The sequence below is a fragment of the Crocodylus siamensis genome, chromosome 7, assembly GCF_052110815.1.
Source record: "Crocodylus siamensis isolate JL-2025a chromosome 7, ASM5211081v1, whole genome shotgun sequence".
Lineage (NCBI taxonomy): Eukaryota > Metazoa > Chordata > Crocodylia > Crocodylidae > Crocodylus > Crocodylus siamensis.
In genome coordinates, this window is record NC_143401.1 from 5,530,212 (window position 1) to 5,556,392 (window position 26,181).

Sequence of the window (26,181 nt, forward strand, 5' to 3'; positions counted from 1 at the left end):
GCTTTGATGGTATTTATTTATTTTTTTGGTCCTGAAATATCCTAAAGCGGTTTGCAAACTTCTACGCCATGCAAGAGGCTTGTTTCGCCTGCCACTGAAACGCAACCTGCTTTGGGGTGGGTCAGAGCAGCATGTTAACGAAGCAGAGCAACATTAGGACAGGAAGTGAAGCTGAAACCACACCCAGTCAAACTGGGAGAGGAATTCAGGTCTGCGGTTACATGAGCAGGAGTCTGGACAGGATGTCAAGTTGCTAGGTCAGCTGCGTGGAAGTGCTGAATTGAGGGTGTTTTAACAATTGCCTCCTGCTCAACCTGTCCTTTCTGCTAGCCCCCTGGAGAAGTCTCTCCGAAGACAGCTAGCCAGAGCCCAAGCTACAGCAACATCCATATGCGTGTTGCTGTCTGCGGGGCAATTGCTGACCTACAGATTGCAGCTGGGCTACGGGGAAGCTGGAGGTGCTTCACTCCTTTGGTTGTCCTTGTTGTTCAAAATGCCCCAGACATGTGCCCAGGCATATTGCCCTGTATGGAAGTTGTGGCCCCCTCGTCGAGCCTCTCTCTCCTGTTGCTCTGTGTCATATTCTCTTGACTTCCTGCCTTCCTTCTTGCAGAACCGGCTGTTGGTACCTGTGGCTTTGCATTTGATCTCACAAGCCAAGACAATAGCTTTGTGGTTCTTGTGCTGTCAGCACTGGCAGAGCGTAGGGCTTCGGCAAGGTAACATGGAGTGGCTCTGAAGATGATGTCTTCGCTGCTCAGCCCCTCTGGAGAGAAAAGAAGAAAGCCAAGCCCTTGTTCTCTGTCACGGAAAGCTGGCTCGGTTCCCCTGTGGCTCATTACCTGTCTCTCTCACGACCTGGCCTACGTTTGCTCTCTGGGTGGCAATTCTGGAGGCACATGTCCTCGTGCCTCTGCCACTGACTGGCTGTGTGACCCTGCCCATGTTCCTTCCTTTTTCTGTGCCCCTGTTTCCACTTCCACCTTTTATTTTCCCCTTCTTTTTAATCCGCAAGCATTGTAGGGCAGTGGGTTTTCCCTCGCACCATGTGTGCAAAGTTTGGGGCCTTGTGCAAGTGGTGAAAGATGAGGTATGATGGAGGACTGCTGGGGAAGAGAAGGTCTGATTCACTTCTCAACAGAAGGCAAGGTAGAGTTGCATCTTATAGACTAAGTTGGAGATAAGCTTTTTGTAAGCAGAGGGCTCTCTCACTTATTGACACCAGGCTTTCAGGACATGTTCACACCTCTGAACCCCTCACCCTCCTCGGCCTTGTCTGCAAAAGTCCAAGCAGAACCATTGAGTTAGCAGCCAAGCTGCAGCTGCTTGTGGTCTGGTCTTGGTGGTGTGTTAAGGCCCTAGGTACTTAGCACATCACCGAGTCACCGTGTAGGACATGAGTCAGGGCTGCATTTTGCTCTGTCTGCTGGTAATGGTTATCACTTGTTGTGTGGTACAGCACAGAGCACGTGGAAAATGAGTCGGCTGCCCTGCTACAGCTCCAGTGGCACAAGTTCACGTCTTACTCTGGACGCATGCCAAAGGCTGCCCCTCGTCAACCAAGGTGGGTATGGGCACCTGACCATTCAGGCTGGAGAATCATTAGGATTGTGTGTTTTGGGTAGGGGGACAGACTGGCTTTGATCTTGTTGAGAGTCTATCAGGATCATTATGCTGGACATTGTGCTGGCACCTTGGATTCATAGCAAAGATAAAGAGACCCCTTTAACAGGAGAGCAAGGCCAGTGCTATGGTGAGGGAGCTATCCAGGGACTCGGGTTCAATTCCCTGCTCTGTCACGTGGGGCTTGTGTGACCTTGGTCATGTTGCTTAGCCCCCCACCTATGCCTCAGTTCCTCGAAGGGAGATGGCACCTTCTTACCCTGCAGGGCTGCTTATCCTCAGTGATGCTAGGGACTGGGGCCTTGTCAGTGCCATGGAGAGAGTTCCAGTTTTGTGTGCATTGGGGCATGGTCACCCAAACTAGGATCTTTTAAATTTTTGCCTTGCCCTCCTAATACGTGCAGCATATCTATCACTTGGTGCCTAATCAGGATGTAGGCCAGAATTCACCCGCACACTCCTACCTTCCCCCACATGTGCACTCTTAACATCCTCTCTTTACAAGACCAGCCGAAAGCATCTGCAGCACGCTGGGAGCTGCGTGTCTCTCACTGGACTTCCCTGTGGGGTGGTGGGTGGCAGTGGGGGTTGCAGCCAACACCTGTGTCGGCATTGGGTAGATGATACCCAGGTGGTGACGATGCCCCTCTGTACCAGTATCTTCCATCTTTAGAATGACAGGTCTGCGGATGGCAGGAAACCTCCCTCGCTAGCATGCTGTGGTCGGGTGAGTGCTGAGAACAAACTTCTAGAGCTTGCTCATGAGATCGCGGAAGGCAGGAAATCAGGGAAGGCACGGTGCGAGAGAAAGCGAGCGAGCAAGACCGTGCTGGTGCCATTCCCTGATGTGAGGACAGGCTGGGCTGCTGGCCGGGAGGTTGTATCCATGGTCTACACCCCAAGGATGGAGACTAGTATGTGACTGGGAAGGTGCTTTCACTCGCTGGCCATGGAAATCTGAAAGCAGCTCATCTTCATCTCACGCCAAGCAGGTAAGGGAAGGGCTGGGGCCATGTTGGGTGAAAAGAGCTGTGCCTTCGGGCTGGGATCTGGGGATTGCTGTCATGAGCGGGCATGGAGTGGCACTGGCATCTGTGCCAGCTCTTCCCTGGCTGGGAAGCAATGGTTCCTCTGGGGAAGAACAATGTCTTTGGGGAAGGACCTGCTTTCTGGTGGGTGTGAAGTGAGAATATAAAATGGGAAATGAGTCCATCGCTATGGTATCAGGCCAGTACACAGAGGAGTCTGGCTGCTTAGGCTGGTTGTTCTTGGGGTACAGGGTCCTGTCTGAAAGACCTTTGGACAGAAAGGCCCATGTTTGCCGTTGAGCTGTTTGAGTTCTTGAGTTGCTGCCTCTAACGCAAGTTCTCGTCTCCCTGCCAACCCTCCCAAAATCCTAGTAAACCTGCTTTCTAAGGGGATCCCCAGAGGGACTGTCCCCAGCTGAAGTGAGGGCGAGGAGTCTAGTGAGTCACTGCTTCCAAAGTCCCAACTTGCAGGGCAAAGCGAGGAGGAAAGCTGGGAGTTGTGCCCTGAAATGTCAAGCGCTCTGTCTAATCTGCCTTGCATCTCCCCGTTCCTGAGCTGCCAGCCTTGAAGCTGGGAGCAGGCTGGAGGGTCTGGTTGGTATTGGGCTGTTTTGTCTTCTAAGTGAGGAGCAGGGCAAATCCGTGTCTGCAGTTGAATTACCCCTGGCTGATATTGTGGTCTATAGCTTCTTAGATGCAGACTCGGTGCAGAACCGCCTGCTTGTCTGAGTTCAAACCCGAATGCGGCTGCAAACCCAGGCTGCGTGTCCAGTTCTTCTCCAAGATGCCCCCTTTGAAGTCGCCTCTCTGCTGACCCCAAGCCACAAGAAATAAGAGACGGGACCAAGGGGCAAAATTCAAGCTGTGTGGATCCAAGATTTTGAGTCAGGACCACAGAGGGGGTAGCTTGGCAGCTCTGAGCCTGAGGCTGCTCAGACTGTTATCTGGACCACCCCCCAGGTTTGCAAAATTTTCCGGGAACCGGATCTTTTGGGGCTGACCTTGCTGGTCACATGAGAGACGAGGGTCATTCCTGTGGGCAAATCAGCACTGTCCAGAGCTGAGGGTTGGCTTTTGTGGTGAGTGGTGGCTATGCTGACTAACGCGTTTTGCTTTTTAAATGTAGGCGCTATTGTCCTTGGTCAAAGCATGGCTACTACAGCATGCTTCAGTCGGGGGTGTGGGTCAGAGATGAAAGAGGACCGCAACATATTACTGTACAACCCAGGCATATATTCAAGGGAAAATAGTTTCTCTCGCCTTGCCACGCTCCACCTCCAGCACATTCCTCCTGAACCAGGGGGCCCAGCCCAATCCAAGGAGAGAGCACGTTCCCGCTCCCCACTAAGTCTCACCCAGGCTTGGCATGAAAACGCAGAGAAGTGCAAACATGCACACAGATTCAAAGACAGACGCCATCATCCAGATAAACATGTAGCCCTGTGATTGTCAACCAGGAGATCCTTTCTGGGTGTTTGCAATATTAGTGCTAAGTGTGCAAGCACCTACCCATGGTTCACAAGATGGACCCAATAGGAATCCACAGTGTCAAACCCATCCTGCCCTGCTGCAGGCTTTCTGAGCTCTTTGCAGCAGAGAAATGGCCATCTTATTTTTCTGCAGTCAAAAAAATGAGTGCAGGTTAAAAGCTGGCATTTTCTGAAGTCTAGCTGCACAAACGCACCCAGAGGCAAGCAGAGATACCCACACACCCAGAAGAAACGAGGGCAAACACGGACAGATGAACACACACAGTCACCCAGACAACTGCACAGAGCTGCAAACCCACGGGGACCCACACGTACACGGGACCGAAGCTGGGCAAACACAGACGCAAGCACGCACGCACCCCCTGCAAACTGACACCAAACTTCAGTTATGCAGGCAAACCCAGTCACCGGAGAGAAACAAAACAGACTTCAAAGTAGCCCCAGGTGCTGATCAGGTGATACAGCTCCTCTGTGGAAATTATTTTGTGGCTTAAGCGAGAAAGACAAAAAGAGTCGTGTCCCCCCCTCCCCCCCCATTCCGCCCCCGACTGCTGATTCTTATGGGGGGGACCCCAAGCGTGGCATCATCTGCATTTCGCTCACAGTCACTTTCGAATGGTTGATTGTATCTCCAGGGGATGCTATTTGAGGGAGTTGCTTTTCTTCCACAAAGGAAGATATTTCTTCAATTTTGTTTTTTTTTGGTTTTGGGTTTTTTTGGTTTTTTTGTTTTTTTTTCCACCCCTCTCTTGCTCAATGGGAGATACAGAAGTTGCATCTGCCTGGCTCTCTCCAGTAGTCCATGGGGTGCCTTTTACAAGATGAGGATCTAGCATCTCCTCCATTTCTCCGGAGCAGCGATTCTCAACCTTTTTTGTACCAGGACCCATTTGTAAACATTGATGGCCAGTCCTGACCCAGTGCCCCACTCCAAGCCCTGTGTGGGGCTGTGTGTGTGTGGGGTAGAGGGTGGGGTATGGGGGGCCCCAAGCAGCCCCTTGCAGGCTGGAGCTCTATCAGATTAAAATAATTAATGAAATCGTTCCCTTTAGGTCCTGCCTGAACTAGAGCTTTATGTCAGGGCTGCACTTGGCTGCCTCCTAGACCCTGGTTGATGCACAGAGCTCCCTCCGCTGTGTGCCATTTAGGAGAACAGAGGTTGGGAGACTTAACACAAAGCCATGGCTCACATAGCCCAGAACTGGGATGGAGGGCTCCTACCGGAGCGTGCGTGTTGCTGCTCTCTAATTTAGGATACTCAGACTTCGTTGGATCTACAGAGGCCTTACTCCCATGACCACATGGGTTGCTCAGCAAGAGCTGCTATTTCATGGATACTTCCAGGCTGTGTGGGTACCCTCTGCTTTTTCTGCTGTCTTTTGCCTTTGTTACAAAGCGGTAGGTTACTGAAACTGTGGGAGGGCAAGTTTCATGATGTTTTCTCCCATTTCCACCCAAAGCAAACACTTGCTGAATTAAGGAAAAAAAGAGGGGAGTGGGTGGAGGGGATTCTCAGGCAAGACCCAAGAGGCAGTTGAAAACAGATGCATCACAATATTGCTGTGACGTTTCGCGTCCTTCCCAGCAGGTGATGAATTCTCTTCTTACTCGGCGTCATCTGGGCTCCAATTTCCACTGAAGTCAATGGAAAGACTTTAGGCTGTGTGTAGGATGGGCAGGTTTGAAGCGTCTCACTTGTTGATCTACTCTTCCAATGAACTTCCACAGTCCTGTTCCCTTCCACAGAGCCAGTCCCCCTCCCCCCCATCACATTTCTTTGCACGTAATCACACTTGTAAAACCAGAATTACTTGGGAGGGAGGCAGACTTTTAGAGGCACAAGCGGTAAGTAGACCCCTTATCTCTCACTGAAAGCCATTGGGAGTTCGAAGTCGGGGGGAATGTAGGGCACGGTGACACCTTAAGACGAATTGGTTCAAAGAGGCATGATGCCTCCGAACAAGTTGGTCTCTAAGGTGCCCCCCTGTCCTGCCTTGGAAAATCTCCCCCGTTGTCTGCATCTGAACAGGCCTGAAGTGGGTAGAAAGGGGGTGGAAAAACAGGTACATCTGAACGGTCTGCACAGCTGCACCGCTTTGTTTTAGAACAAAAGCTACAAGATCAAGGGCAGCGTTTCCAAAAGCGGCCACTGATTTTGAAGTGCTTCAGTCGGTGGCACCTGGGGGACCCTAGATTTCAGAAGGCTTGAACTCAGGCAGCTTGCAGGGACTTTGTTCAGAGTTGTGGGCTTATGGCATCTCTGCAACTTGGCCCACTTGTCTTGAGATGGGTTTCTAAGAAGGAAAACATCCTGAATGAGAGACCACTTTGGAAAAGCTGACTCAAATTTTATAGCTCCCCCGCCCGAACATGGCTTCAGGAAGAGTAGTGATGCTACTAACCTTCTAGTTGGGGGAAATGCCTGATGGCACCAACTCTTAGCATTTTATTCCCCCGGGGCTCATGGTTTGTATTGTTCATTCTTCAAGCACAGGCTTATGGAATTGAGACTCTTCACTTCAATGAAAACAGCAAGGGTCTAGCCCTTATGATAGTTGCCGAGGAAGGCTTGAAAATGTGAAATGAATGATCCCCAGAAGCTCAAAAACCAGAAGCCTAGTATTATATCTCATGGTTGTTTTTAAAACATTTTAAATCAATCTTGTGATCTCTGGGGCTGGCAACTTTGAAATCACTTTTAGTGGAGCTTCATCAGCTCGGGCACTTGTCTTGTTGCTCTGTTCCAGAATGCTTTGCAGAAACAATAATACCAGCATGAGGTTAAAGTGAAACCACCAGCCTTAAACCAACTCTTCAACTCGGCTGTTTTTTTTTCTCTTGCTGTTTGTACAAGCTCAATAATAGAAATGGAATATGCTAGGGGAAAAAATGCAAGTAAAATCCTCCCTAGGTCTGACTCCTCCCCTGCCCCACTTGAAAATAGAGCTATACTGGTGTGAAACAGGTTGGAGAATCAGGCTCCCTCAATCTTCTTGGATTATTTCCTTTTGCATTCAACAGCCCAGCGACTGAGAGGGGATGCACTGTAGGCGTGTTGCCTGCTGCTGCTTCTAGCTTGTTATTAGGCATAGTCCTGCTCTAAGAGGACTTCATCCCTGCAAAGTCGAAGCAGAGGAGGAAGGGAACTAAGAAGCTTCAATGGAGGATCAAAGATGCATTTGGAGTTTGCAGAGAACAGGGGGGAGGCAACGAGGTGGAGAGATACGGAGAGCGGGGCCCAGCTGACAAGGTGTGCAGCAGAGGTGGCTCTGGTGTGGCTAGCAGCAGGATGATGATAAGCGAGGATAGGGGATGGGGCAGGATTAGGTAAGGGGAGGAAATGGAGAGGGAAGCAGGGGGATGCAAAGGGCTTGAAAATTCCCCAGCACCTAGTACCAGTAGTGGCTGGAGGAGTGTGACAGGGTGGTGTTTTGTGCCCTCGGGGTAGGTATAAATGACCACAGGTGGCAGGGACTCACGGCAGGAGGACTGGCATAGTGATGGGATGCTAGCTTGGGACTTGGAGATCCTGAACAAGTCATAGGGGTAGGCAACCCCCGTCACGGGTGCAGTGTGTGGCACTTAAAAGCATTTTGCTTGGCAGATGCACCTCGGGGCAGACAGCAGGGAAGAGGCCAGGGCTGCAGTGCCACAATAAGCATTAGGCCCTTGTTGGCATGCCAGGGGTGCCACAATCTTAAAAGTCGAGGTTGTGGGTGTTTTTGCCACTCTGCCCAAAAACGTTACTGACCTCTGGCCTAGAGTTATGTAAGGCACTTAACCCTATGGAAATCAGTGAGGGTCTTTCAGTCCCTGCCTGCACCATGGGGGCCAGTAGTGCTTCCCTGCTCCAGGGGAGGATAGAGGATAAATCCATGAATGGCTGTGGCACACAAAGGGGAAGATAGAGATAGGAAGGGCAGGGCAGACCCAGCCCTAAAACCTGGGATAGATTAAAGTTTGGGGGGTGGGGGATTAAGAAAAGGAGGACAGGTTTGCTCCCAGCTAACATGGAAGAGAGGGAGCACCCGGACGCGCAGCTCTGGCCTGGCAGTAGGGCACCTGAGCTCTCTTCCATGGCTGGTTCTGGGACATGGGGTGGGCCGGAGGCTAGCGAGGCTTGCCTCCTTGGGGACATGCACTGGGGTCTACAAGTGCAAAGCTGGAGGGGAGCCTGGGGAGTCGTTTTGCACCAGGAAGGTGCTGTACTTGCTTTGTCTTTATCATGCTAATGAGCCAGGGGATTTCTGACTTGTATAAGAGACAGAGATGAGCCCGCTGCTACAGGGGTGGGAGAGCTGTGTAACTCCGAGATCTTGCCCATCCCTCCCAGCACCCAATTGCCCTCAGTCCTAGGGGCCTTCTCTCATCTGTTTGGGGGTTTCTCTGGTGCCTGTCACATCACGGCATCACAGACCAGCACGCAAGGATCCCCAGTCCTCTGAGGGATGACGGGCTGAACTCCCTCAACCTCCACTCTTTCAGAGGGAACCCAGGGTGCCCAGCAGCAGGTGGGAGCAGGATGCCGTAAGCAATGCATCTCTCCTTCTGCGGCTGTGGGATGACCTTTCCAGACTGACTCACCAGGTGGCTTTTCCCCACATTTGTGCTGTGCTCAGCATTTGGGGGAAAGCAGCATTTCCAGGAGGGGTTGTTGACTTAACGCAAACGTGCCTTTCCCGCTACAAGTGCCAGCCAGCCCCTGGCACCCATGCCTGCTGGTTTTGTACACGTCACCTGTTTGTGCACATGTGCGATATGTGCTCCCATAAGCACAGTTGCCAAAGACCTCGCGTGCAGTGTCTCCAGTGTCTGGTCTCTGATTACTTCTTTGGCTGGGGTGAATCTGCCGTGTCCCTGATTCTTTGTGATCCTCTCGCTTTGGCTGACATTGTTCAGGATCACGGGCGTTCTGCAGTCCTGGAAATCGGGCCTGAGGGGTCTCCGCTTGGGCTTCCAAAGAAAAAAAGGGTGATCTTTAATATGAATAGCCAGCATGGTCCAAAGAACCAGAGTGTGGCTTTAGGCCAGCGGAAGGGGAATCCAATAGGTGAGTCAGAATTACTAGTGGTGATTGTGTCATTTCTAAGCAGATGGTGCAGCTGTAAAGGGTCACAGGTGGGCGAGTTGTGTAACACTGAGATCTTGCCCAATCTAGAGAGCTCTGCTCTGCCAACACTGAGGTTATGCATATTAGCACAGCATCCAAGAGCTCCTGGCACGGACTGGGACTGATTGTGCAAGGTGCTGTACAATCTACCTCTTCGCCATGCTCTGCGTGGATCCCCTTGGGCATGTCTACACGGCAGTCTGCAGTACGATTCTAGCACGGGTAGGCACAGTCTGCCTAACCTGAGCGCTGGTAGCAGTGGGGAGACGGCAGCCAAGGCTTCAAAGAAGCTGAGTATGTGCTGAGGGGCCTGGGGGGATTGTAGGGCCTGCACCTTGGCATCTTCGCCATAAGAGCCCTGTGTGCTGGCTGCAATAAAATTGGCTCGGCTCTGCCTAGCGCTGTTGCAGTCGCACTGTCAGCTGCAGTGTAGACAGGCTCGTTGGCAGAAGTTGTGTCCATGAGAGAGGAGACAAACACTCGGGTTCCCGAGCCCTCTAGCTGGCTGTTTGCTTGTGTCCTTACTTCCCTGGAGTCTGGTTCTTGGCTTCGGGGAGATAGCGTGGTTGTGCCTTTCAGGGGCTGACATCTGGATTTCAAACCTCCCTCTTTATGGGTGCCGGTGCTTTGAATGGCAAGCTGCTGCCTAGGGCTTCCTCTGCAGCTGCATCACTTTGGATCTTGGCAACTAAGCTATGTCAGCACTTTGAGGTGGCCTAAGATCACCTTGGTGCTTCATGAAGTGGTAGCTATTTATCTCCGGGCTCAGGTAACCCAGTGCTCCTGACTGCGTGTAGCCATTACGAAGTGCCTAGCTTGGCACATCTGTCCCAGTGTCTTGGTGAAACTCTGTCTTGGATAATAACGTTTGGGTTCCTTCAAAGACTTTACCGTTCCAGTTCTGTCAGTCCCTGTCCTAAGCTCCTGTGCAGTGCCACTATGGTTTGACACAAGGGCCACTTTCCATCTCAGAGCTGGCTGCATTTTTTTTTTTTTACCGCAGCAAATGACATGGTAACTATGCAGAGTTGATTTGTCAGGCTGCAAAGACCACAGCGTGCTTTGCATTGTGCGCAGTGGAAAATGAAGTGAAAAGCTACAGAAATGAAAGCTTATGCCGTTACCTCTGAATAATCCTCCTTCTTCTACTTTGCGGACAGAGGGAGCCAACTGCTATGTGTGGGGAATGCAGGGAGCACATTTAAGCTCCCGGTCAATGTATATTCTCTGTCCCCCTAGGCCTACAGCTGGTCCGAGTCTTGTGCAGGCCCCAGCTGCCAAGCCTACCTCATAATTTCAGTTGTCTACAAGGCTTTTAAAAAGACTGGAAGAAAAGAATGATTTAAAACAAGGGGGCAAACAGAGAATAATGGGATAAAATGCAGCAGAGGTAGAGACATTAACGTCACTATTGTCTATAGTAAGATCATTGATTCTTTTAGATGAGGGCAATGTCTAACCTACCTGGGTTTCATTAGAGTGTTTTGATGCAGCATCACATGGGAAATCATTGATTAAATGGAGCACCTGGGGCTTCATAGGGGTACTAGGGGGTTAGGAAGGAGCTGGTTAAAGGAGCAGACCGTCCTGAAAGTATCTGCCTGGTCACCAGCGCACCTCCTCAAGGACCAGTCCTGGTACAAAGAGTAGAATTGTGCCAAGGAGACTTGTGGATGATATAACACAGGCAGCAATTAGCTGTACAAAGGAGAACTGGAGTACTATACAGGAGGGACCGGATGGCTCTGAGGCCTTGAGTCATCGAAATGTAGTCATACAACACACTTCTAGGAATGAACGGCAAGAATTGCATCTACAAACTGGGGGCCTCATTCATCTAAAATGACAGAGGAGAAAAAAATGTGTGTTAGTTCATTGCAGCACCCGAATGAGCCTCCAAGGTGGTACAGCTGTAGAAAAGGCAAATGCTTTCCTAGGCTGTATTAGATGAGGTATTTCCACAGGGCAGGGACAGGGCAGTGTCAGTGTTGTGCTACACGGCTCAGCGGAGGCCCCTCCTGGGATACTGCACGCAATTCTCATCACCCACATTCAAGAAAGGCCAAGTCAAAGCAGAGCAGGTGCAGAAGAGGCTCAGGATGGAGACTGTCTCATGACAGGAGACTAATGAGCCTGGTTTGTTTGGCCAAGCAAAATGAAGGCTGAGAAGCAATAAAATTGTGGTTTATGCAGACATCAGGGGAGGGCAGACCAGGGCGGGCAAAGAACTTCTAAACTAAAGAACAACATTGTGCCCATTTATTCTTGTGCCAATCTGGCTATGGCTACACTGGAGCTGGGGGAAATGAGACAGTTTTTAACCATCGGAGCAGGGGAGTTCTGGACCAGCCTCCTGGGAGGAGGAGTGGGGATTGGAAGAAAACCACCTGGTTTAGGATAGAGCTGGAGCAGCATGTGGATGGGATTGTGTGACACGGCTGCCTCTGGGAGCAGGGCCTGGACCCAATGACCCAGGAAGCCCCTTTCAGTCTTGTAAACCTAAGCTGGAGTTTCCTGGCATGCTGACAAAGCTGCCAGCTATGATGCACACCCACACGTATTCTCAGCCCTTTGCACACCCATCCATTTTCTATGACTCTCTGATCCAGGGCACGCCCCCGTCACAACTGCAGCCCGGGAAGCTCAGAGATCATGTGCTTCTCAGGAGGGTGATGCAGGGATCCCAAAGGCACAGTTTTGCTCTGAGCTCTCAGGTGCATTAGGCCCATGCCAAATCACCAATGAGCCCCATGTCCACAAAATAAACCAACAAAAAAAATCCCTCAAGGGCACTTGAGTTTCCTGGAGGAGCCAACATGTAATTTTTTTCCCCAGCTGTCAGTATTGGTTGCTTCTGAGACCTTCTTTAGCACCCGAGAGGAGGTGGGCTTCCAGCCCGGAGTTGTGAGTCATGGTGAGATAGTCACCAGCATCTCAGGGTCACAACCGTTCGTCTCTGCTGTGGCCTGGGATAGTTGCTCTCACCCAGGTAGGGTGTGAAATGTGTCAGCCCTTCCTAACAGTCAGTCTCTTTCTCTTTCATGTCCCGCAGGGACCATGGGCTGTTGCTGTAGTTCTGACCATGAAGATGACTGGATTGAGAATATTGACATCTGTGAGCACTGCAATTACCCCATAGACCCGGCTACTAAATCCCAGGTGAGGAGGAGGTAGGGCTTGCTTCCATCCCCGACCCTGCCTGGGGCCTTCTGTAGGCGTTGTCCCCTCTCAGCCCTGTGTGGACAGAGGAAATGCCTGTTCTCCAGGCTCTGCCTGGCAGGGACTCTTCCGTACGATATACAAGGCTCTTGCAAGTGAGGAGGGAACTCAAAGCAAGAGGAAGGCTCCTAGCTTTGGGAGTGGGCAGGTACCTTACAGGCCATGAGGAGAACGTGATGTGATGGGATGGTGGGAGTGGGAGGTGGGGCCTCAGATGGACAAGGGAGAGGGTGTTCTTCCTACTGGAGAATAGCAGGGAAATGCTGTTTGACCCAATCCTTTTCCTTTCCACCCCAGAGGCTGATACGCAACGGCTCCGAGATGCGCGATCCTCTGGTGTCCTATCAAACGGGGACACCACCCTGCTCCCCTTTCCAAGGTAAGTTCTGTTGGCTGCACAGGAGGGAAATCATGCTGGCAAAGCTGTCCCAAGTCTGATTCATGAGTCGTGCTCGTGTGATAAGTCACCCTGTAGACCATCCATCCCAGCTAGCACAGCAATGGACTGTCCATCAGAGAGGGATGCTGCATGACCACAGAATCCAGCCTTCACCACCAGTCTGGCTTTCTGCCGAGTTTTCTAGTTAGTGCTTGCTGGAAACTGCGCCGAGGCCTACGAAACTCATTCCATGTAGGTCACCAAACAGCCTTTAGCTGGAGACCACGTCTGACCAGCATCCCTAGAGCTGCAAAGACGGCACAGTCCATTGAGGCATTTCAGTTCCACCCAGCTAAATGGAGATCCTGCTTGTCTCCCCAGATAAACTGGTGATTGCTTTGTATGACTATGAACCCACTCATGATGGGGACCTGGGGCTCCAGAAGGGGGAGAAGCTCCGAATACTGGAAGAGTAAGTCTGTTGTCCTTTCCCATCCATGCCAGATCCATGCTTTCTGCAGCCCGCCCTGGAGGCTCTGGGATGGGCGGTGGTATCAGAATAGCCCCAAGAGGGAAGGGTTCCCTTGCCAGCAGGTTGCTGAGTGTTTGAATGCTGGTGGGACTCCAGAACTGGATCCAAGCAGCGTCCTCCATGCCCTGCCCTCCTGCCAGGGGAAGGGAGAAGGTGATGGGGCTTCTATGTGGGAGAAGGCAGTTCCCCTCGGACCTAGAGGCAAGGGAGATGGGGAAGCAGTAGGCAGCCTCTGCTACCCTCTCAGTCTCCTGCCTGGAGATCTTCACCAAGCCAGCTGGAGGGCAGGAGTTCACTCCCAAGCTTTTCATCTGCAGAGGGCTCTGGACCAGGGGCTGACACTGGCTTTTCTTTTGGTCTCGTTTCAGGAGTGGGGAGTGGTGGAAAGCCCAGTCGCTCACCACTGGCCAGGAAGGTGTTATTCCCTATAACTTTGTTGCTAGGGTGAATAGCCTGGAGCCAGAACCGTGAGTAGATGCTTATTGGGGGCATAACGTTCTGTATCATGAAACCCCCTTGCAGGGGATGTGAGCCTAGCTGCAGCACTAGGAAACAGTCCTGCACTGGCTCTCACGGAGGGGTGACCTAGAAGAGCCTGTACCCCTGGGGTGCCCAGCAGGCTGGGACGGGAGAGGTTTGGGGGGCCCTGGCTGGCATAAAGCAGGCAGAAAGGGAGTGCTTGAGTCTGGCTGGCACTGACTGTGCTGTTCCATGCAGCTGGTTCTTCAAGAACCTCAGCAGGAAGGATGCAGAGAGGCAGCTCCTGGCTTCTGGGAACACCCATGGCTCCTTCCTGATCCGGGAGAGCGAATCCACCAAAGGTAACCGTGCCCAGAGCACTGCTAATGTAGACCACCTTCCCCGCTACCTGTGTACTACCAGCCTTGCAGGATTTGAGCCTTAGCGGCCAGCATGTATAGGTCAGATTGGCCTGTGCCACCCCTGGCCCAAGCTCTGAGTAATCCAGCAAGCTACCTAGGCCTATGGCTGGCTGCTTGGACTGGAGGGGTTAACCAGTTTCTCTACCCAGAGCTCAGTCCTTAAATGTGACACTTTGGTGAATTCCACCTTTGTTAGGAGTGTCACAAAGGCTGATCTCCATGGGTGAGCAGTGGGTTACATCAATGGGCAGGGACTGACTTTGTGCTCCTGGTGGTAGGTATCATGGCAGCCTTGGGTTTGCCTTGCCAAGGAGTTTGATTACCTGCATAGTCCCTGGGACTCAGCACTGGCCCAAAGAGATGCCACTTCTGGTGGCATGTTGGTACCCCTGGAGGAGGTTGCAAGGGCTGTGGGGTCAGCAGTCTTCAGAGCAAGAAAAGGAGACACCCCCTGTCTCCTAGTGGACTCATTCCTTGTGTTCTGTCGCCAGGCTCCTATTCCCTGTCAGTGAGAGATTTTGACCAAAACCAGGGGGAGATGGTGAAGCACTACAAGATCCGAAACATGGACAATGGCGGGTACTACATCTCCCCCCGCATCACCTTTGGCAGCCTGCATGAGCTTGTGGAGCATTACACACGTAAGGCTTGGGACCCTGTAGGCAGAGAATATCCGTGGTCCTTTTGTCCACCCTGGTCCATCCCCCTGCTCCCTGCCATTCAATCAAAGTTCATATTTATCCCTTGATCTGCTCCTCCTTGCCCTCCCCTGTCCTACAGGTAACACCGATGGCCTGTGCACCCGCCTCGGCAAGCCCTGCCAGACCCAGAAACCGCAGAAGCCCTGGTGGCAAGATGAATGGGAAGTTCCCCGGGAGACACTCAAGCTAGTGGAGAGGCTGGGAGCAGGGCAATTTGGAGAGGTCTGGATGGGTGAGTAATAGGCAGAGGGGCTCCTGTGGGTTTGGGTTGTGGGTGCCACGGCAGCTTTGGGTTTACCTCCCAAGGGTCCTTAAGCAGCCTGCACCTAGGCTTGGTGCTGGCAGGCTGCAGGAAGGCACCTATAGGATGCATCAGCTGGAGTGTGGGGAAGGGGTCGCAGGAACAACAGCGAGGCTGGAACCCTGCCTCCCCCAGCATGAGATGATTGCCGGACCCTTGCTGCATGGAGAGATCCGTTTAATACAGTGACTAATCACCTAGTGCAGGGGTGAGCAAAATAAGGCCCCATGAGCTGGATCCAGCACACCAAAGGATTGTATCTGCCCTGAGGTGGGTCCCTTGGCCCTGCTCAGCCCAGGCATGGGAGGCTAGGCAGGCGGGATGGGGAGCAGTGTTTGGGAGTGGGACTGGCAGGGCAGGGGCCAGGATCACAACTGCAGGTAGTGACAGCACAGGGCTGGGGCCTGGGGCAGAGGTGTGATCTGCTCCCCACCTGCCCCTGCCTGCAGAACTGGTGCCCATTGCAGGGACATGCAGGGAGTGGATCATGGCTCTGCCTTGGCGCCCATGCCATCACTGGCCCTCCGTGTCCTGCTTCTGGATGCTGTTCTCTACCTGCCTGCAGCCCCATCCTGCCTGCCTGGAGGACCATGCCTTGCTTGCAGGGTCCATGGAGGCCCTGCTCACCTGTTCTGTCCGGCACCGCTGTGGTGGGTGTGGGGAGGATGGGCCAGGGGCCAGATAGGATCAACTGTGTGTTTCCCATTCCCCCTCACTGTGGTGGGCTGGGTCAGCGCTCTTCACCGCCTCCCCCAGCCCACAACAGCTTACCAAAAGTCCTTCAGTGGCTCTCCAGGCCAAAAAATGTGCCACCCCTGAGTGCACAGGGGCCCCGCTGCCCTTGGCTAGAATGAAGCAGACTGGATCGACTGTGAGTCCTGGACCCTCAACAGCCAGCAGCAAATGGAGATTTTCCTCTAGCTCAAATGGGTTCTTGGGCCCATGAGACCTGGCTTCCTTCCTTGTTGTTGCACAGAGCGCTCTGGCATGGCCATGGGGTTAGTACAATATATCAGCAATGGCAAGGAAAGGCCTGAAGGAGCGAGCTCTGCCTTTTCTGGCCTTCTGCCACGGCTTCCTCCCACATCCAGCAAGCCCCGTGGTTGTGGTTCCTTAGGGCAGCCCTATTGCTGACTCTGCTCCTCTGCTGGTATTTCTGTCCCTGGGAGGAAATTCCCTGCAGGGCTGTGGATAATGCAGCTAGAGAAGGGGAGAGAGCTGGGCTTTGGGGCAGGGCTGTGTTTAGGGAACTCTTCTCCCCAGGGGTATAAGGCAGGAAGTGACAGGGATGCCAAAAGGAGTTAGGACAGGCATCATGTTCAGGACAGTACCAGTAGAGAGGTAGCCAGATGCTTCAAAGCAGCCCTGGTGCTGTGGAGACATTGGGTTTGATGTATGAGTCTAACCTTCTGGACCCAAGTAGGGTGGGCTGGGCTCAGAGGCTTCATATCTGGCCCTTTCACAGCTGGGTTGCTGAGTTTAAATCAGCCAGGATCTGTGGGAACTGCCTTCATTCCCCTTGGGGGTTGGCTGTTTGAGGCCCCACGTGGCATGAGGATGGCAGCATCTCAGTCTAGCTCCTGCCAGGGCAGAAGTCTGTGCTGTGAAAATCCCCATGCAAATGGTGCTACCCACCCCACCTTTCGCCATCCGGGTCCCCAGTGACTCACGGTGTTGTTTATAGTCGGGTGCAGAGGGTGAGACCCGACCAGTGACAGGGGAGAACTGCAGCCCTTGTAGGGGCAACACCAGCTGGGACTGAATGCATTGGTGCAGGGGCCCCGAGGGAGCATCTGTCCAGGGCAGAAGGCTGGTAGGAAGGTTGCTGGCCTTGCCAGCCCCTGTGCTATGCCTGCACCAGGGCTAAAACCTCTCCCCGGGACAAGCCTTGGGTTCTGAATTCCCTGCAGAGCCCAGCTGGCAAGCCTCTCGCCTCTCTTCTGGCTACATTTGCTCCAGCTCTTTGCAAGGATCGAGGGCAGGGACCAGCTGGGGAAAGCTGTGTGTGCGCGCGTGTGCATCTCGGAGGGGGTGAGATGCTTCCGAAGGAATTGGCTGTCAAGCCCCAGCCCAGGTGTCTGGTCTCATTTCCTTTGACTTCTCACCAACAAAAGGAGCTGCCTCAGACACCCGCTGTCTGATGCGACTCAGCCACAGCTGCCCACGTGGGGGTGGTGCTGGGACGCAGTGACTTCAGGTAGCTGCTTCCCCCCCTCCCTTGCTTCTGCCACGTTCCTTTCTTTCCATTCTTACCCCCAGTTTAGCGAGACAAGCAAACCTGCCTCCTCCTCCTCCCTCTCCTGTTGGCCCATCCTGCCCGCCAGTATTGCTCAGGGAATAACACAGAAGGAAAGCCACGTGGCTGCCCAGCACCAAAACAGAGCTGAAGCTGGCATGCTCTGACTGGGCGCTGGGTCAATATGCCCCTGCAGAACTTTTCCTCCTCATCGTGGACTCGCCCACACTTGGTTGCACTAAGTTTGCCTCGTGCCACTCCCGGATGAAACGGGGTAGGGGAAAATAGCCCCCGGCTGATGTAGAACTGAATCGGGCTCGGCTCCTAATGTAGAGCCATGCATAAGAGGTGGAAGGGGGGGTATGGCTGGCATCCATTCTTGCTCCCTAGGGACCACATGGAAGCACAGCACGGGGTAGAGCAGTCCAGGGGCTGCTCGCTTGCACCAGGACTGAGCAGATGCAGCATTACCCAGGATATGGCAATGGCTTCATGCTACTTCTTCCCCACCCACCGCTCCTGCCTAGTTGAGTAACAGGCTCAGTGTTTCCCCATGTTCTCCCCTCGCTAGTCCAGCCCCAGCCTGTTGCCCTGGGAATCTAGCGCCCTTCGGCTTGCACCCAGCTACAGCCAGCCCTGAGCCCCAGTGCTCCCTTTGTTTGGAGGTGCAGAGAGCTCACAGCTCTGGGGCCTGCTGTTCTCAGCTGCCCACACCCTTTGTGCTGTGCACGCTGCTGGCAGTTTTGTGCCATGATAAGCATCACACACTCCCCTCTGCCCCAGAAAGGCCCTTGTTGTGGTTGTTGCTCTGACAGCTGGGAACAGCGAGGGTGCCTAGAGACATCTCTGACTGCTGTGCCTTTGCCCTGTGCTGTGAGAAAAAAAGAGAACGAGCTGCAAAACCACCCAGCACTGCGGCAGCTGGAGGGGTGGGGGGGAAGGTGCCTAAATCCTGTCTTGTCCTGGCACCCTGCCCCTGGCAAGGGAGCGGGGCTTCTTCAGATGCCTGGAGCAAAGCTTTCCAGGTCTGGCACTGAGGAGCCGGGAGCTCTGCTGGGCTGCCCAGCCTGGCTACACCACTGCTCATGCTGCAGCGGGGGGGTGAGGCTGGGGCACCCTGGCAGAGGTGGACAGAGTCAATTTTCGGACTAGGGCTGGGCATTACTCTTCCAGGCCAAAGTCTGGGGCTTGGCACAGGGAGGGGTTAGAGGTCAATTGCTGGCAGGTTCTTTTTTCTTGTTGACTGAGGACCACAAGTCAAGTCCCACATCCTGGTTTGAGATGGGACTAGGAATACCCCCCAGATAGGAGCTGAGGCCGATGTCTTGCATGCAGTGCCCGACTGTTGCCAGCTGCTTTGGACTTGCCCTCTCCCCCCTTGGACACAGGCCAGGTGGCATAGACTAGTAGCTGCAGCTTCAAACATCTATCTCATGCCCTCGAGGTAGGACAAGGCAGCAGAGCCACACCAGTGATGGGCTAGGCCTCAGGTTTCTGCTGCTGGGGACTCCTTTATGGCCTGCTCAGTTCTCTCCTGCTGTGAGCTTCCTCCCAGCAGTGCCCTTTCATGGCCAGGAGAGGTTCTTCTGCCCAGCAGTGCTATGCAGAATCATAGTGGCAGAATCCGGCCGTCTCCTGACTGGTGTAACATGGGTCTCCTCTCCCCTTCTTGCCCCCGCCCTGTCTCTCTGCAGGTTACTATAATGGTCATACCAAGGTGGCCATTAAGAATTTGAAGCAAGGCAGCATGTCTCCCAGTGCTTTCCTGGCTGAAGCCAACCTCATGAAGAACCTGCAGCACCCCCGGCTGGTGCGGCTGTACGCGGTGGTGACTCAGGAGCCCATTTACATCATCACAGAGTACATGGAGAAAGGTGAGCCTGCTGGGAGCTGCCCTGCCCTCCTTGCTTAGGGCATAGGTGTAGGCGGAGGGGGCAGGGAGCCAGGCCCAGCCTGGTGCATTGAGGGGCTGCAACTGGTGGGGGACAATCAGCAGTTATATTACTGGGAAAGGACCCCTCCAACCCCGGTGGCTCCCTGCTTCCCTTCTGCTTTGTGCAGAGACCTTCACTGGTGCAAGGGTAAAACCCACATATTACCTAGAGGAGGCAGGAAAAGAGCCATGGGCACATCCGGAGGCATCTGCCATTCCCTCTGGGCTAGAATATATGGGAAGAGGGGAGGCAGTCTGAAAGCTCTTGCTCAACTCCCCTGGCATCCCAGTAGCTTAGCGATTCCTGCAAAAAAGGTGCGTTCACTGAGTGACTCCTGAACAGGGAGGAGAGGTGGTCTGGGAGCAGAGCACTAGGCTCAGACACCCACCTCGGCTTCTGCTCCTGCCCTGTACTCACTGGGTCACCTTGGATAAGCCCCTTTGCTGCCCAGCTTCTTAGTTTCCCCAGTGGTATCCGGCCTCATTTGGTTGGGGATGAGGCAGGGCTTGGATTTAGTCATTAGGAGTTTGCAGAGCAGGCTCCAGCTGGGAGGCAGTAGGGTTGGAGGCTAAGGCTAGCTTAGCCCCAGGGTGTTTCAGAGATGTATTTGGGCTTGGAAAGTTGTTGGAACTTCCCCCTCCCCTATTACCACCCCCAGCACAGGAAGCTCCGCCTGGGGCTCAGGGCTTTTCCAGTTTCTGGCAAGCACTGCCTATTGTCTGTCATGCAACCTTTGGTTTCCTTTGGCTCCTCTGAGTGCCAGAAACCATGGTTCAGGTTGTGAACCCCTGTTATCCGGAGGATGTGGAGCTGCCTGGGCTAATCTTGGTGGAGAGGGAGGGAGGTGGGCTGGATCTCTTTTCCTGGGCAGTGGTGAGGTCTACACACAGGTCAGCCTGGCTCACTCCTCCTTGCTAAGGAACTGTGAGCTTCTTGGCAGCAGTGCCATGGGAGGCGGGAGCCTGGTTCTGGGGCTGGCTTAGCAGGAAGGACAAAGAGCTATCATAAGGGTTGAGAATAGTACTCCTGCCCCTGTCTCCTGTGGAGCTGTGAAGCCAGTGGCCTGCTCCCTTCCTCTGAAAGCTGGCAGCTTAGCCAGAGGAAATGTGCCTGTGTCTGTTATGGCTGTGGCTAACAGCTCTGAGCAGAAAGGCTGACTGGATCCAAGCCAGCCAGCCTGCCACTGATAGGACTCCTCTGGTTCATTTGTAGACACAGAGTATAGCCAGAGTGTGGCCTTTGAGACTGATAAGGTGGTCTGTACATGGGGCCGGGGGTAGACAGTTATTCTATAGGGTTTTGAGGGGTATGTGGCTCTCTGCCCTTCTTGGCAAATGCTGATAGGCTGCCTAGGGGCATCTTGTTCGTCATCATAGGGGTTTTTATTGCAGGGGGTTCATGGGCATGAGTTGAGTATAGGAAGTGGTTGTACAGGGACACTTGGAGAAAAGCCCTGGGTTCAGAAGTGAAATCATATGACTAAACCTAGCAAAGGAAACAGGAGCCCGCCCCCCCCTCCCCCCGAGTCCTCGGGACACAACCCAACCTGGACCAGCCCTGCTGGCACTGAAAGGCCTGGGAAAACCCACCCCTGCATCTTACTGCATCCAGCTGGCCAAATGGACTCTGTGGGTTTGCATGCAATATAAACTTTGAGAATCCAGGGCACCTCCTCCTGATGGATTAAGACTGTCTATGCAGAGGCCAAGGCTAGGGCCAGTCCAGAACTAACTCCCCCAGGGGGAAGGAGCCGGGTTCAAAGCCAATTGCACTTGGAGCTGGGCTGGGTCTGACCAGAGTGGGTTCTTTTGCAGGAAGCCTGGTGGATTTCCTCAAAACCTCTGAAGGAATAAAACTGACAGTCAACAAGCTGCTGGATATGGCAGCACAGGTGAGGAGGGGAAGGGCTGAAATGGCCCCTGGCAGGGATGGGGGTAAGTCAGGTGCACACAGGCAGAGACCATCCTATTGGGCACGGGGAGTGAGCGTCGGCTAGGGGTCTGCATCCAAGTGCCAACTAAAGGCATGGGAGTTTCTCCTCTGCCTTGGACTTGGACTTGTCCTCTCCAGTCCCCACCTGGGCGCTCACTCAGCACTACAGCTCCCAATCCTGAGAGCTGCAGAGGGGGAAGTCAGGTGGGGGGGATGAAGACAGCGTGATTAGTAGGATTGGGACTGAGTAACTCCCGCTCCTACTGCCCCATGCACAGATCGCCGAGGGAATGGCTTTCATTGAGGCAAAGAATTACATCCACCGCGACCTGCGAGCTGCCAACATCCTGGTGTCAGAGACCCTCTGCTGCAAGATCGCTGACTTTGGGTTAGCTCGGCTCATAGAGGACAATGAGTACACTGCCAGGGAGGGTACGTCTGCAAGCTAATTCCAAGTTCCTGTCTCCCAGAGTGTCACCCTCTGGGGTGGATACAGCCATTGAGCAGTGGTGGCCTTAGGGTTGTTGGGGCCCTGGGCAAGAGAGTCATTTAAAGGCTTTATTCTGATGACCTGTAAACGAGTTGGACATTTTTGCAAAATTTTGGGGGCAGTTGCCCCGTTTGCCCTCCCCTAAGGCTACCACTGCATTGAGCCTTGTGCTGTTTACTTTATGTGGGTCATTCAGCCCTGGTGTGGATGATAAAGCCCTCAGAGCGTTTCTTGAGCCTGGGCTTTCCTCAAAATTGTTGCCCACCCCCGAGAGGGCTGCATTTCAGTGGGCTCCTTTGTGCTGGAAGGGTCTGATCACTGCTCCTGAGTGCCCTGCAGAGAGGACAGGTTGTACCAACACTCACCTTTCACATCTGGCTTTGGAAACTAGCTCACAGCAGAATGCTGATCTAACACCTCAGTGTAGTTCCCTCCTGCAGGGGTAAACAGCAGTGCGGAGGCCATGCTACAGGCTCAGTAACAGACACCCACAGCCTCTGGCTTGGTGTCAGCTAGAAGTAACAGCCCAGCCCTGTCAGGAAGTGGGAGCCCACTACAGACAGCCAACCACCCCTCTGACTCTGAGCTCTTTGCAGCTCTGCTTGGGTCCTGGCTGCACAGGAAGTTGCAGAGCCGACCTGAGCCGGGCAGCTGGGGCCTGCAGAGGCAAACTGCGTCATCCCAAGACCCCAAGCCCTATGCACTGCAGCCTGTGACCTGGGAGAGCATCACCTGCCTGGTTTTCATAGGAACAGGCTGGTGTCACATCTGCCCCAGAGCAGGGAGTGAGGCTATAATGGGCAGGGGGCTGCACTCAAAGCACCCCTTGTTAGGCACCTTTTGCTCTTAGTTTTCACTTGATTTTTGACTGCAGGAAAAACCCCCAAACAGAGCAATTTTTTTGTTGCAAGGAATTCAGGAAGACCACAGCAGTTTCAGAATGCCTTTTCCATAGGGGATTCCTTTTTGAAATCTCTGGGTTTATATTATGAATCCTGTTTGCACACCTAGCATGGTATGGCACTCTGTGGCACCCCTGAGTGGATCGCAAGGGACCCTGTTTGAGAATCACTGTGCTCGGTACAGAGGTAACCCAGGCCTAAGAGGGCTGCCCTGAAGGAGCCGAGGGAAAGATAGCCTCCCCTAGCATGGGGCAGGAGGGACTTTGAGGGGAGAACATGTGACAGTGGGACTGCTGCGTTTTGCAGAAAAGGACATAAAAATTGGTGAAAGGACTAGCTAGGGCTGGGGCTAGGAGAAACGGAGGCCCCCTCAGACCTGTGAAAACAGCAGCTAGAGACATTTCTAATAAGTTCTCTGGAGCAGAGGGGATGCTTTGCCTGGCATTAGTTGCAGAATGCCTGCCCAGTAATTCACATCAGTCTGAGACTAGAGCCCTATCTGGTGGCTATCGCAGGAACAGTCATCACTAACAGCCCAGTGATGGCAAGACATGCCAGGCTGTGGGTGCCCCATGCCAGGTGAGTTTCAGTGAGGGTGCAAAGAGATATGCAGGTGGCATTCAAGCCCACACATCAGCTTTGTGGGTTTAGAGCAACAGCAGTGACCTTCTTCCTTCTCCTTTTCCCTGTCCCTCTTTCTCCTTGTGTATTTCAGGAGCCAAATTCCCCATTAAGTGGACGGCACCCGAAGCTATTAATTATGGTACATTCACCATCAAATCTGACGTCTGGTCCTTTGGGATCCTCCTCACAGAGATCATCACCTATGGCCGGATCCCCTATCCAGGTTAGGATTTTTCACAGCAGTGCAGCCTGTGCCTGCAGTCAGATCAAAAAGACATTGGCGCTGACAGGGGCTGGGTGTACCTCCATGCCCCAACACTGACTAGCAGAAGGTGCTCTAAGACACGGGGGTGGTTGCAAGGGCCAAGAGCTACCCTGGGTTCAGACTCGGGAGAAGGCCCTGCAGGGTGGCTGGCTGCAGAAGCTGGCTGATGTTGCTCTACTCCCAGCAGAGGTCAGCACCGGTATATGGAAGTGGCTCCCTTCCCTGGCTGTTCCTGACTCCGTTATGTGTGTTGTATGTGCAGGGATGACGAACCCAGAAGTGATACAGAATTTGGAGCGGGGCTACCGAATGCCTCAGCCAGATAACTGCCCAGAGGAGCTGTACGAACTGATGAAGAAATGCTGGAAGGAGAGGCCAGAGGACCGCCCCACCTTTGAATACATGAAGAGCGTGCTCGAGGACTTCTTTACTGCCACTGAGGGCCAGTACCAGCAGCAGCCATGATGGGATGGGGCTAGAGGCATCCTCACGTCAGGATGGGTGGAGGGGAATAGCCCCTATGCATTACCTCTTCAGAAACTTTATGCAGATCGGGCCTTGGCATTTGGATCACAGCAAATGTTGGCAGGACCTCAGCTCTCCCTCCGTCCATAGCAAAGACGCGTGTTCCTGGAGCATGCTCAGCCAGCAAACCTTGCCTCAAAGCACACCGGAGGCACCGAGTTGACAAGTGTTTTGACCCAAGATGCTGCTAGATCTCTTTCTGAGCTCCCTCTGCAAGTATGCACATGCTACTTTACCCATCTCAGTGCCATGTGCACACTGGCCTCATGCTCACTCACAATGCATCTGTCCAGATAACCACACAGATACACAGCCATGCAGATGGTCACTGCCTAGACCATATTTGTTCCTGTGGGCCTAGACCCACCCATGCTATACAGACAGAGTGTACTCCTAGCGAGAGGCACTGTCAAGTCCTATAAACTTCTCTCTGGCAACTATAATCACAAATTTGATCTGAAAATAACATAGGGGCCAAACTCGCTTACAGTCTCAGATAATGCTCAGAACACAAGAACAATCGCGCTGGATCAGCTGGACCCCATCTCAGCACTGATTTTCCACAATGAGATGCTCAAAGGGCTACAAAGTGGAACTTCCCGTGTCCCTTTCACCCCCAGTTCTCCCCGCTATATTTCTTTGGTGGTTTTTTATTCCTTTCTGTAGTGGAGAAGGATGGTACATCAATGCCAAGGTGTTTTGCATGAACATGCCAGCTGTGTGACTGGAAGCTGTCCAAGGCTGGGGCTGTGATCAAGGCATGCAAATAGCTGCACTCACCACAGGTACTGTAGAAGGACACAGGGCCCATTGTGCAATGCAACAGGTCTTCACATTAGAGCTCAGATCCCTGGAAGATGATGTATAGAACACCACTGTTCATGTCTGTTGGTCCCAGGGTCACCAAAGCAGTCATTCTCTGTACTGCTGACTTATTTTTCTTCACTCTGAAACCACACTGCTGGACTCTGACTAGTGTCATTCACACCAACAACCTTTTAGAGAGTTTGGTAAAGTAATTACCAGATTCAACTATATTATGAAAGGGAGAAGGGAGTTTACAGTCATGAAGAAAAAGCGCTGATTGCAGCTCAGACGATCAGGCTAAGTACAGATGTTCAAAAAAGCCTGAAGTGGGAGCAACCTAAGTTACGTGGTTTTCTGTAAGCGGCATAATTTAGGTTAGTAGCAAACAGAACACGTTTGCTTTTTGATGCGGGGGGAGGGCAAATCTTAGACTGGGGTCCGCCAGTTTTAAACCAGTCTATGTGTGTTGAACTTCTGTTATGGGTATAGGCTGGTTTCCAATCACTTATACTGGTAAAAGTGCAATGTTTGTACATGGTCTCAGTGAGAAGTAGAGATGCACAGGACTCTGCTCCAACCATCAAGACTGCTTTGGTTACCCCAAACCCCAGACACTGGCATTCTGTAATATACTTAGAGATGGACTTGAACAGCACCATTTAGATCCAGAACCGGACCCTCTCAGAACTGGCACCAGACCAGCGGGGGTGGGAGTGTGAGGCTCTAGGTAGGCCCATCAGGGAAGGGTTTCAGCATAGTCTCACTAAAGGCTTGCTCACCAGGAACCCACCCAGATTTTTGGTTTAGGAATGAGCTATCCTGAATGACGAGACATTCATTGTAAGATTTTTCTTTCTCCATTTCATTGTAAAGCCCTGTCCTGTATTGCTGTTTTACTTTCATTAAACAACAACGTAATGATGTGGCTCCATCCGGTCCACGGCAAGGAAGATCGACGCATCCTAATCACACACTGGGGGTGCACAGAGCTGAGGGTGGGGTCCTGTCATGCCTAATAAAAGATGGTGGGCCAGCTGGCCCTGCCTTCCGCTGCTACAGCAAACCTGCTTGGGGTCTGAGTCCCCGGGATCCTGGGTCTCTTGTGTGAGTGTAGGGCCGGGGTTGTCTCAGCACATCAGAATCAGGCCCTAAGCACAGCAACCCTTCATGTTTCACAAGAGACATGACACCTGGCACGATGG

General features: G+C 53.0%; 1 protein-coding gene across 1 annotated transcript; it reads left to right on the top strand.

The window, feature by feature from the left end:
* The first annotated feature begins 2,425 nt into the window (after positions 1 to 2,425).
* Positions 2,426 to 25,904, top strand: LCK (LCK proto-oncogene, Src family tyrosine kinase). The gene is made up of 13 exons (XM_090057902.1): positions 2,426 to 2,615; positions 12,304 to 12,410; positions 12,768 to 12,849; positions 13,231 to 13,321; positions 13,750 to 13,848; positions 14,099 to 14,202; positions 14,754 to 14,903; positions 15,043 to 15,195; positions 19,195 to 19,374; positions 21,249 to 21,325; positions 21,645 to 21,798; positions 23,474 to 23,605; positions 23,910 to 25,904. The coding sequence occupies exons 2-13, from the start codon at positions 12,309 to 12,311 to the stop codon at positions 24,110 to 24,112; spliced, it is 1,527 nt and encodes a 508-aa protein (XP_089914028.1). The 5' UTR covers positions 2,426 to 2,615; positions 12,304 to 12,308; the 3' UTR covers positions 24,113 to 25,904.
* Positions 25,905 to 26,181: the final 277 nt, after the last annotated feature.

Excerpts from the sequence above, each read along its gene's own strand:
- LCK (XM_090057902.1), top strand. The coding sequence starts at position 12,309 with ATGGGCTGTTGCTGTAGTTCTGACCATGAAGATGACTGGATTGAGAAT. Across the intron at positions 21,326-21,644 it reads TGCTGGATATGGCAGCACAG|ATCGCCGAGGGAATGGCTTT; the intron begins GTGAGGAGGGGA and ends CCCCATGCACAG. Across the intron at positions 21,799-23,473 it reads TGAGTACACTGCCAGGGAGG|GAGCCAAATTCCCCATTAAG; the intron begins GTACGTCTGCAA and ends TGTGTATTTCAG.